The sequence below is a fragment of the Podarcis raffonei genome, chromosome 14 (genome assembly GCF_027172205.1).
Source record: "Podarcis raffonei isolate rPodRaf1 chromosome 14, rPodRaf1.pri, whole genome shotgun sequence".
Classification (NCBI taxonomy): Eukaryota; Metazoa; Chordata; class Lepidosauria; order Squamata; family Lacertidae; genus Podarcis; species Podarcis raffonei.
The window spans coordinates 4,951,774-4,964,016 of NC_070615.1; the positions used below are offsets into that span (position 1 = coordinate 4,951,774).

Consider the following 12,243-nt stretch of genomic DNA (forward strand, 5'->3'; position numbering starts at 1 on the left):
TAACCCCCCCCCAAAAAATAGTCCAACCCACCACATGGTTTGAGGGACGGTGGACTGGCCCACGGCTGAAAAAGGTTGCTGACCCCTGGGTGGACAGTTCCCTTGCACAGGGTGTTGAGCTGAGGGGTCAAAAATTATAATAGTAATATGTAGTAATATTTTTTAAATCTGTATTTAAATGGGTCATTATATGAGGCTGAAGGTGAGGGAAAGGGTCTCCGTCTGCACAACTCTTGGCAGAAAGTCAAGACCAACAACTCTTGGCTCCTTCTTTTGGGCAAATGTTTTCTTTTCTAAGTGGCACTTCTAAGAATCATGTAAGTAAGAAACAGTGACTGAGTTTGCTTTTTCTCCTCCCTTCCAATCAATTTTTATTCTATCATGTCTTTTCAATCATAAGTCCGAAGGCAGGGACTCCTTTTCTTTTTATACCACTCTGAGAGCCACTTTTGGGGCTTGCTTTTTAATTATTATGTTTTTAAAAAACATTTTAAATAAATGAATCCATTTGCACTCGAAGTGTCACACAGGAAACAAATCTATCCACAGCAGTGCAGTGACAATGCAGATCAAAATTATTTGAATTATAAACTTTTATTAATATGTCTTTATTAATTATTATCCCCCCTCCAAAATATAACTGGACAACTATTCAGCAATTAGTAGTTTGTTGACATTTCTGACTTTGTACTATATAACTAAATAATATGTAAATAATAGTATGGTACCAATCCCTAGCACTGCCCGCCGTCCCTCCCGGCCAGGCCTCCTCCCTCCCGCTTTGGAGGCTGGGATTTCGACAGGGACGATCGCGGTCGCTTCCGACAAGAAAAACTGGAAAAGTCCCGCAGAAAAAACCACGACTCCCAGAGGCCATTGCGCGGGCGGCGACCGCGGGAGGGAGCGAGAAGGCGGGGCTTCCGTCGTCGCGCGCGCCGCTCGCCTCGCTGCCCCGCCCCTTCCTGTCCCCTCCCTCCCGCTAGTTCCCCCTCCCCTCCGGCTCCCGGCCGCCAGTCGGAGCGAAGATGGCGAAGACCTACGACTATCTCTTCAAGCTGCTCCTCATCGGCGACTCCGGCGTGGGAAAGACCTGCCTGCTCTTCCGCTTCAGCGAGGACGCCTTCAACACCACCTTCATCTCCACCATCGGTGAGGCGGCCTCGGCCTCCCTCTGAGGGGCGCTTCCTCAGGCAGGCGCCTCGGGGCGGGGGGCGGCTTCCCCGCCTGACGGAGCGCAGGCCCGGCCCCCTGGCGCCTCTTCAGGGCGGCGGGGGCCACGGGCGTCGCCGCGAGCGAGCGAGCGAGCCGGTTTCCGTTTCCATTTCCCTTCCTCTCTCGCGCCCCGCCTTGTCCCTCAGACCGTTTTTGAGGGTGGAATTGTGGGGGTTTCTTCGCGCGACGCCCTTCCCGGTCCCCGTTATGTTGCGATTGGGCTTCGGCGGGGCCGCGGAGGCGTTGATCCGGCGCGGGGGGCGTGAGAGGAGCGGGCCCTGCGCGAGTCTCCGGCCCGTGACGCGGGTGCCTCCTCTTCCTCTCCGCTCTTCTGCCGCCCCCCTTCGCCGCTTTGTTGTGGGGATTTGTGCTGGAGGGCGGAGAGCGCCTTTTAGGCGGGGATGCCGGAACCGGAGATCTGTAGGTGCCCCTTCCCGCCCCGAAGACGCCTGCGCGGACGCCCACCTCCCTGCCCCGGACAGAAGCAGGTTCGTTAGCCCCTTAGGCTAACCCGCTTTTCGCTGCCTTGGAAAGCGCACTTTCCGACGACCCCGCCACCCTTTTGACACTCTTGGGAGTGCATCTCTTAACCCGTTTGACACGCCTAGAAATGTCGCCATCATCAAATGTCATCTTGGCCCCTGTTGGGCGGGGCGGAGGGTTGGAATAGGCATTTGTTTGGGGGCACAGGGAGGGATTTGTCACACTCTTAAGACGCAAGGTTGGAATGATCCTCCTGCAAGCTGTTCTGTGAGTGCTCCTGACCTAGAGCAGATTTTGGGGAGGAGAGGGGAGGTGGATACGTGCTGTTGCACTAGTAGGAACCCTTGCATCGACTTCCACTAGCATTCTTTATAAAGTGCCTAAAACTGATCAGGCCTGTCCAGAAATTATGTCATTTGAAATGACATAAAATATGCTCTCTGTCTACGGTTGTGGCATGATATGAAGGAAAGGGAAGGAGAATCTGACCTAGGTGAACAGCAGTCAAAATTGGCCACGGGAACTTGTCTAGCTGTGCAGGAGCTCTGATACAGTGGACGACTGGAATCATTTTTACTCTGATAGCCAAAATGGGGAAGATAGTGATGGATTTGAACTTTACCACTAGTTGATATTTTTGTTACACATATCATGAGTGAGTGGTTGCTAGTTACTCTGTTCAACTACAGGTTACATACGCTCCGTTAACCCAGACTCCGTTAACCCAGAAATATGACTCCGTTAACCCAGAAATAGTACCTCGGGTTAAGAACTTTGCTTCAGGATGAGAACAGAAATCGTGCTCTGACGGTGCACCAGGAGGCCCCATTAGCTAAAGTGGTGCTTCAGGTTAAGAATAGTTTTAGGTTAAGAACGCACCTCCGGAACGAATTAAGTACATAACCAGAGTTCCACTGTATCCTTTATGTGCTATCTCGCAGGATGCCCATATTGATAGGTGTTTTATATGCTCAAGTCCAGCTTCACAAGTTAATTTGTTCTGTCTGCTCCCTCTTGCTGCAACACTTGAAACACTTGTGCATTGATGCAGGTAGCAAGCATGGTGCTCTCCAGATATTGTAGGCAATGCTAGTTGGGGCTGATGGGAGTTGAAGTCCAACAATATCTGGATGACATCACATTGGCTACGTCTCATAGAAACTTGTAACATCTAGGTGACTCTTTTGAGTCTGATTTAGATTACATTATAAGGCCAAGTTTTGAGTCTTGTATCCTTTTTTAAAAAACACCTGTAGCTCACTGGGTAAATAGTGTGTTCAACTACCTGCTTAATACTATGCTGTCATGCTGTAACCAAAAAAGGGAGTTGACTGAGCCCTTAACAGACCCTATGACAGATTGGCAGGTTAAACATTTTGCAGGCCTGCCTTATTCTGATAGTTCAGAGTGGGTAACATGAAACTTCCTGTCTCCCACATAAGGTGTTAGGAATCAAAGAGAAAAATATATATTTTTAAAGCCTGTCTAACACCAGGGGCAGGCATAGTTCCTGTCTGGCCTGACCATAAGCATAGGGCTAAGGTACTAAGAACAAAAGAGAAGTAGAGTTCTGCTAAATGAAAGCAAAGGTTCATATTGTCTGTCATCTACTTCCCAAGGGAAACTCACAAGCAGGACGTGAAGACAACATAGTATTATGAGAGAGGGAGAGAAAAAGCAAAACTCTTCACACTATGTATAATCTGATATACCTCTATGATTTCTCTTACTTGCCTTTTTTATTTTTATAAGCAACAAAGTTCCAAATGTTGTAACCTGTCCTTATGGGGAAATAGTCCCAGCCCCCTAATAATTTTGTTTGCCTTTTTCCAGCTCTACAATGTATTTTTTTATTTACAGTCATACCTCGTGTTGCGTTAGGTTCATGTTGCGTCTTTTCGGCTTGCGAACACGGCAAACCTGGAAGTGTATACTTCCGGGTTTCACCGCACACGCAGAAGTGTTCTGCGCGCTTCGTGCATGAGCAGAAGAGCTCTATTGCGCTCCATGCTTGCACAGAAGCGCCTCTCTAGTGGACTTTTCAGGGTGCAAACGGCAGGCCAGAATGGATCGTGTCCGCAACTAGAGGTACCACTGTACTGCAACCAGGACTGTATACAATATTCCAAGTAGGGGTGCATCATAATCTTTGTATAAAGACTTTACAATAGTGACAGTATTATATTCGATCTCTTTTGTAGTGATTCCTAGCATGGAATTTGCCCTTTTTGCAGCTGCTGCACATGACAGTGTAATGCAAACAAGCAATTGTGCAGGTTCCTGAAGCAAAGACTGTGGTCCCAATACTTCTCCTCCTTCTGCCCCGCTACCTGGGACTAAGCCATGGTTCATCTTAACATTACATCTGAATCTGGGCTTGTGGATTGTCTCACCCAGAGAAACCGCAAGCGGTAAGCTGAGAACAAATCTTCATTACGCTTGTGGTTTGTCTGGACTGAGACAAACCATGATTCAGGGTTTGTATATAACACTAAGCCAAACCATGGAATAGCCTTGGGTATCATGATGGCAGCAGGAGCATGCGAGGAGTGCAGTGATCTCAGTCTTATGCTCATTCACATTAAGTCACAGTTTAGCTTACTGCTGCATGCATGTAAAATTCAGATTTTGATTCCCCCCCCCCCCGTATACATCACTTTTCACTAATTTATCTTGAGTTGCAATTGGCATTTTTCCCCCCGTTTTCCCAAAATTGGAGAGTTCCTTTTGGAGCCCTTTACACAATGACACTGTAGGTCATTTATGGATTTTAAAATAGTATTGATCCTGCCAAATATCCTTTGGTGACTCTACACCTTGCATCCCTCCATTATGAGAGTTGCACATTTATTATTACTCATTGGTTCCTGTTATTAAAAGTTATTGATCCATATGGGGATCGCTTCCATTCACAATCTTCTTCTCACTCTGAAATGTTAATGAGACAGGACTTACCTTTGCCAAAGCCATATTGATGAAAGACTTGTTCTTATGCTTCGTAAATTTTATATTTAACAATTTACCTAGAACTGATGTTAAGCTAATCAGCTTGGATCCTTTTAAAAAAACCTGGTTTTACACTGGTCACTTTCCAGAATGGGTCTATCCAAGTGAATAATTTTTTTCTTACTTGGAGTGACGTCCTCCTTCTGAGATGTATATTCTCCATGATGGCAGAGCAGTTATTGCCCTGGGAGTGGAACACATTCTCAAAGGCCTTGTCACAAATTTGAATCTCTTTCAAGTTCTCCAGGGCATCCCCATGGCTGCGAAATTAGACTGTAACTGTGTCAAGCTGTTTGAGGCACAGAACATAGTGGTGCTTGTAATCTATTGTTTGAAAAGTAAGAATAGAGTAACACTTTTTCATTAAGGTATTATTACAGTGGTACCTCGGGTTACAGACGCTTCAGGTTACAGACTCCGCTAACCCAGAAATAGTACCTCGGGTTAAGAAGTTTGCTTCAGGATGAGAACAGAAATCGTGCTCTGGCGGCAGCGGGAGGCCCCATTTGTTAAAGTGGTGCTTCAGGTTAAGAACAGTTTCAGGTTAAGAATGGACCTCCGGAACGAATTAAGTTCTTAACCCGAGGTACCACTGTATTTCTTTTGTTGGTTATACAATATTAAAAATGCTGGTTTGTACCCCGCTTTAAAGCAGATACATCAGAGCATTTAAACAAAGAAAACTGCTGTAATGCCAGAGCATTTTCATGACCAGAGGTAATAGATTACCATAAGTGATAAGGGAGTAGGCACAGCCTTAATAAATCTCTGAACAACCTGTAGGACTTGGTTGTAACTTGCACTATTTTCATTTCACTGTTTGAGTAGCTGCTAAGAAGTCAACAGGGCGGCCTTCAGATGTCTCATTCAGTGCAAGGGCATTTTACAGGTGTTTTTTGAAATACTTTTTAAAAGCAACATTACAAACAGTTATGCCAAACAGTAGACAATTAAATCACAAGCAGGCAAGACATCAAGACCACATTATTGGGACCAGGAATGCCCAAGGTTGTGCTCTCTAGATGTTGCTGGTCCTGGACTGCAATTCTCAACAGCCCCAGCCAGCATGGCTGTAGTTCCAGTAATATCTGGTGGCTCAACATTGGCTACTCTGAGACAGCCCAGCCATGGTCGTTTATAGGAAGCTGCCTTATACCAAGCAGACCATTGAGCTCATGCAGCAGATTTTCAGATGGGAGCCCATTTCAGCTCTACCTGGAGATGCCAGGAATTGAATTTCAGATCTTTTGTATACAGAGTATGTGCTCTACCTCTAAGCTATGGCACTTTTGGAGTTTGCTCCCACAATAGGTCACAACGGCGATCAACTTGGATGGCTTTAAAATAGGATTACAGTATACAGATTCATGGAGGATAATGCTACCAATGACTACTAGCTACTGTTGAAGGAAGTATATCTCTGAATCCCAGTTGCTGGCAATCACAAGGAAAAGAGTGCTTTAGTGGTCAGTTTCTGCTTGCGGGCTTCTCATATTGGGCATCTGGATGACCATTGTGAGAACAGGATGTTGGAACAGATGGGCCACTGGCCTGCTCTAACTGCTGTGTTCTCCAGATGAAAGGTTTTTACTTTCAATGGGCCCATTCCTAGGGTTGAAATTCCCAAAAGATTCTGCTACCACAGAAGAGACATAACATTCACTCATTGAGTGAATAATGGCACCCTAAACAAGCCTTCCTTAGCTGAGCTCCCTGTAGGGAAACAGTTGATTCGAGGAAGGTTGTTCTTTTGTTTCTCAGGGAACTGTCATAGTAACTGTTTGCTAACTAAAGTTTTTGAATGCTGAGTGTACTAAAATGGTCAGGAAATGGAAGAAACCACAAGAAAAACTGCTCAAGCTGGGTGTCTTATTAAGCACTAACTAGCTGCAAGAAACCAAGCATAAGCTGGAGTCTTCTTGTGTTCTGAGGCTCTGTGATTTTCTGGCCCTGCTGGTTTGTTTTGTCAGGATAGGAAGATACATTGGCATTTGAAGCTCCAACACTTTGAGATTGTTCTTGAGTTTTAATTACCATGCTTAAGTAAATTGAGTTCCTGCATGGTGAAACCTTTATTATGTACTGTTCTATCTTTCTGTTCATGTCACATGTGCTTGTATTTTCATGTCTATCGATTTGATAGTAGCACCTCCAATTGCTGAAATGTGCATTTGATTTTAAATAGTTTATTTAGCTGGTTTTCTCAGATAAGATAGAATTTTCACATGCATAGACAGGAAAGAAACTACAAGGCATTTTTAGTGTTGTATATGAAAATTCCTCCGAGGGCTATAATCTTAGAGCATTACTATGCCACCTAAATATTTTAAATGTCTTCAAGAATAGTTGAGACATTTATTAATTGAAGGTCAGTGGTTCCCTGGATAAATTTGCCATCATGTCTAGATTTGTAAGTTTTCTATGCACTAAAGGCAGCACTGTCAATGTGGCATGAGGCTGCCTTTAGAAATGTTCCAGATGCCTGGGCAGCTAAGAAGGACTTCACTTAAGATTTTGTTGTTCTTTTTCTTAATTTATCTGAATGCCAGACTATTCCCAAACTCTACTGGTATGCTGTTTAGAAAATTTTGTTGGGAGCCTAAAAGACAGTGTACACATGCGAGTAAGTCACCTGACTGCTCAGTACTTGATGAATTACAACTGAATGTATGAATTGACTCCTGCATATTATACTTATTTGGTGGAAACCATTGATCAACTTTCAAGAGATTTTATGCAATTATATAGTGACTTAAGCAAGCTGCCTCTGTACATGATCTGTCAAGTTTCACTTCCTCTTTAGAGGAGAACTGCGTAATGGCAATAATTTCCACTCAAGGAAGCTGTAAAATCCTGACTGCAGAGTACTTGACTCAGTTATGTTTCCGATAAACATAGCCATTTGCAGAGATACAAAAGTAGATTATTGCTACAGATTAATAAAGTCTAAGGGAAATAGGCAGGGTTGTAAGAGCATGAGACGCTAGCTTTGAGCTTAAAAATTCAAGGGCGTCCTCTTGGTAGTTCCTCTGCACCCAGAGGCTCAGGGTGGTTGCAGCCCAGGAGAGGGCATTCTCTGTGGCATCCTTTAAGCTTTAAAATTTCCTCCCCACAAAGGTGTGTATTGCACCTTCATTATACTTCTTATAGAAGTATATTTTTATTTTTGTAAGTGCTTTCAAACCATTTTCAATGTGGTATCTGAATGTTGTAACCTGCCCTGGGACCTTAGGGTGAAGAAACAAATAATGTTGTTGCTGCATGATATATAGAATATAAGAAGATACCTTCTGAATCAGAACACGTGCCCAAATAGCCCATCGTTCTGTTTTCAAAGTGGTCTTTGAGAAGTGCATAAGCAGAACATGGGTCCAATAGCTTGTGATCCCCCGCAGCCACCACTGTTCAGAGACATACTTTCCATCTGTTAATATATCAGGGGACAGAGACACACATGTTTGGCTGTGGTATCATAGTTCTGATCTCTGTTAGACTTGAATTAATCTATTGCTATGTGATGTTTGTCAGATTAAATGTGTTGGGTTTTATAATACCCAGTGAGAGAGTTGTTCTCTCCAGAGATTGTTGGATTTCTTCTGCTGGCAATAGTAACATAGCAAATTTGTGGGTTAGCTTTCTTATGCACTGGGAGGAGTTCAAATTCAATGCAGAAACTTGCTGACTATGAAACAAACTTTGGAATATTTACATTCTTATCCAAGATGATATCAGTATCTGGCAGTGTGTCCACAAAGGCTGTTTGTATGTCAAATGACTGGAACAGATTAATATTTTTTTTACAGAGTTTTTTTGCCTCAGGGTTTCATTCTGTCTGTCCCTAGCTTGTTTGATTAAGATAAACCTTTGCATTGGAGCATCAGCTTCTAATAAACAACAACAAAAAACCAATTTTGGAAGACAATATAAAATGAAGGAGAGCTGTAGTAATAGAGAGACTTTGCTTTAGAAATTCCAGTTTAGTATGATAGTGTCATACTTAATTTAAACTTATAACAACTCTTTGGTAGTGCATTGTATCATCATATCTAATAAGTCAAGCTTTTTCCTCTCAGAATTGTATGGAAAAAATCTGTCAACTGCTGATTCTGAACTTTCAGTTTGAGTTTGAAGGACTTCATAAATTAGAAAACTCATGAATTAAAACAAGCTTCTCAACTATTTTTCATGATTGTTGCTGTGGTTGTGTATTCAAATATGCATCCGTTTTTCTCTGTGTGCAGAAGATGGAGGCATTTGAGATGCTTGGTGGCTTTATGACCATGTCACAGAGACAAGATATTTGGCAGACTCCCAGACTGTGCTCTTGAATCAAATTCCTGAAGATGTTGTGCAACATTTAGGAATACATTTCCAACATAGCCCTTAGAATGTTGCTTGCTTAGTAATTGAAACAAATCCTATAGAAATCCTCATTAGTATCATTTGAATGTTTGCTCAGTAATATTATTTTAATACATTGTCTTTAAAATTAATTATTTCTGAGAGAAAATGTTTTGAGTTTTTATCCATTTCACACCAAGCTTCCAAGCATTCTGTGCCAGGCCTGGGGTGATGAAAGTGGGAGGAGGGGCAGGCTAGGCCACTTGGTTTGCGATGGCCTATCTTGGCTTTCTGTTGTAGAGTATTGTATTCACCTTAAATAGCTTACCATTCCACAGCCATGTTAAAATGCTACGTAGTTTAAAACGGCTTCCATGTTATGCTTATAGATGCAGTGCCTCTGTGCTATTGAAATGTGAACACTGCAACTCCTCCCTTTTATGTATGTTGACAGGTCTTTTGGTGAAATGGCTTGGGTTGAATGGGAGAAGCATCTGCACCTTTTGTCTTTCCACATGACAGATGTCTGAAGGCATCATCCCAATTCACAATTGGCAGATGGAGCTTTCTTATATGCTGCTGTCTCATTTGACTGACATGGAGACAAATGTCTTGCTTAAATATCATTTAACCCTTAATGACTTTAGGAATGAGTGCAACTTCTGACTGAATAGCATATGCTCTAAGGAACTTACTGTGAGCCGGATGAAAAACAGCTACCATACCTTGATGCCTTTATGTTCTTCAAAATAAGTATTTTGCACACATTGTTATTTGATGGCTGGCTGTGGATTGAATGTGTGTTTCTGAAGCTCCTTGCTGAGTTTTCAAAACAAAGCACCCTACCCTAACTTTAGATCAACCTCTGATTGCAGGCAGACTTCTGTTTCTTGGAGACTAGCAGATAGCATTCTCCAGTTCACCATTATCTATGGAATTCTGTAGTTTAATAACTTTCCTAACATCAAGACTCCTTAGCATATGCAGTGTTTGCAACAAAATGTATATTAAGTCTTGAAGACTCTTACACAGGACTATCCAACCTCCCAGTTATTTGCTTCTCACTGATTTCTTTCAACCCTTAAAAAGGGACATACATATTTTTTGCTCTATAAGACTCACTTTTTCCCCTCCTAAAAAGTAAGGGTAAATGTGTGTGCGTCTTATGGAGCGAATGCAGGCTGCGCAGCTATCCCAGAAGCCAGAACAGCAAGAGGGATTGTTGCTTTCACTGTGCAGTGATCCCTCTTGCTGTTCTGGCTACTGAGATTCAGAATATTTTTTTTCTTGTTTTCCTCCTCCAAAAACTAGGTGCGTCTTGTGGTCTGGTGCGTCTTATAGAGCGAAAAATACGGTAAGTTAGGAACTGTACCTGGGAATGATTTTGCTTTGCATTACTCTGTGTGTGGCTTCTGTGCGGACAAGGAATGCTTTGCCTCTAGCTGAAGGTAGCCTCTGAATATAAGGTTTGCCTCCAGTGATTTACCATTGTATAACTGCAATATACACTTGTCTATATTGAACTGAACTTTAATATCTGGCTGCCTGAGAGATGCTAGCAGGTTTGCAGTTTGATAAACTGTGAACATAATTTCCGCCTAAAGGGTATCTTTTTAAGCCATGTTTTGCTATTTGTTTGCGGCACATTAATGTTAACTGAGTTGACATTTGTTTGCATTCTCACTTGTGGTGTGATTTGGTTTTTAGGTGCACTTTAGAACATTCTAGTTGGGGAAGGAAAACAAGTGAGCTGGCTGCATTATTCTCAAATCTGCTAAAGAAAAGGGAGAAAGATTTTATTCTCTGCTTCCCTTTCTCCTTTTGTCTGAATAGATTAACATTAAAGGTGGGGTGGTGCATAAATATTGCCTTATCATAGCTGCTTGTTGGCTTGGATTTGCTGTGCTGTGGAATTACATTTGGAGAACTTTAAAAAGAAAAGTACTTTATATTTGTGAGTGCCATGCAAGGAACAACATGCCACTGGGAGAATTCTGAGGATGACATATTTTGAGAGGCAAAACATTAAGGTAGCAGTAATTTGTTTGCATTCAGAACTGAAATTTAAAAACAGAGAAATTGGTATGGAGAGCAAAATGAACTATTGGAGAAAATCTGCCGCTTAACTAGTAAGACAATCATTTTGTAAGTCTTTAACCAACAGGTGACTAGATGATTTCAATAGCCTTCCTAAGGCAGGGAATACACTGATTTGCTATTTAGGTTTTCTTTTGTATCTACCTGGTAATATTCAAGTGACTTTATCCACTGTAGCGTAAAGGTAAAGGGACCCCTGACCATTAGGTCCAGTTGTGGCCGACTGGGGTTGCGGCGCTCATCTCGCTTTATTGGCTGAGGGAGCCGGCGTACAGCTTCCAGGTCATGTGGCCAGCATGACTAAGCCGCTTCTGGCGAAGAGCAGCGCACGGAAACGCCGTTTACCTTCCCGCCAGAGCGGTACCTATTTATCTACTTGCACTTTGACATGCTTTCAAACTGCTAGGTTGGCAGGAGCAGGGACCGAGCAACAGGAGCTCACCTCATTGCGGGGATTCGAACCGCCAACCTTCTGATCGGCAAGTCCTAGGCTCTGTGGTTTAACCCATGGCGCCACCCGTGTCATTATCCAAGTTTAGATAATGGCCAGGGCATGGAAGAACTTTTAGGCTTCCTTGAATCTCAGTTGAGAACAGTGAGGGGTCAGGGAGAGAGAACAGTTGGTCTTGACTGCAGGTAAACTTGAGGCTTATGGGCCAGTTAGACAAATAGACCCCCACCCCACCCCCGTTACATATGTGTGTGCTAGGATTCTCTTTAGAAATAACTTCGTACATGCTATTACAGTGGTACCTCGTATTACAGACACTTCAGATTACAGACGCTTCTGGTTACAGACTCTGCTAACCCAGAAATAGTACCTTGGGTTAAGAACTTTGCTTCAGGATGAGAACAGAAATTGCGCGGCAGCCGGAGGCCCCATTAGCTAAAGTGGTACCTCAGGTTAACAACAGTTTCAGGTTAAGAACAGACCTCCAGAATGAATTAAATTCTTAATCCGAGGTACCACTGTAATGTGAATGCAGGGAACAACTGATTTATGCATTTCCAATTGACTTGTGCACCATGGTGACCCAGAGGTGGCTGGAAAAGGGGTGGGGCAGAGACGGAATGGGCTTAGGTGCACTCTGACAACACATAGGG

General features: G+C 43.2%; 1 protein-coding gene across 1 annotated transcript in view; it reads left to right on the forward strand.

The window, feature by feature from the left end:
- Positions 1-964: 964 nt before the first annotated feature.
- RAB8B (RAB8B, member RAS oncogene family) overlaps positions 965-12,243 on the forward strand; it is a 37,718-nt gene continuing 26,439 nt past the window's right edge. Inside the window, exon 1 of the mRNA XM_053365970.1 lies at positions 965-1,149. Coding sequence (XP_053221945.1) covers positions 1,026-1,149 — 124 coding nt within the window. The 5' untranslated portion in view covers positions 965-1,025. The remainder of the gene's footprint in view (positions 1,150-12,243) is intronic.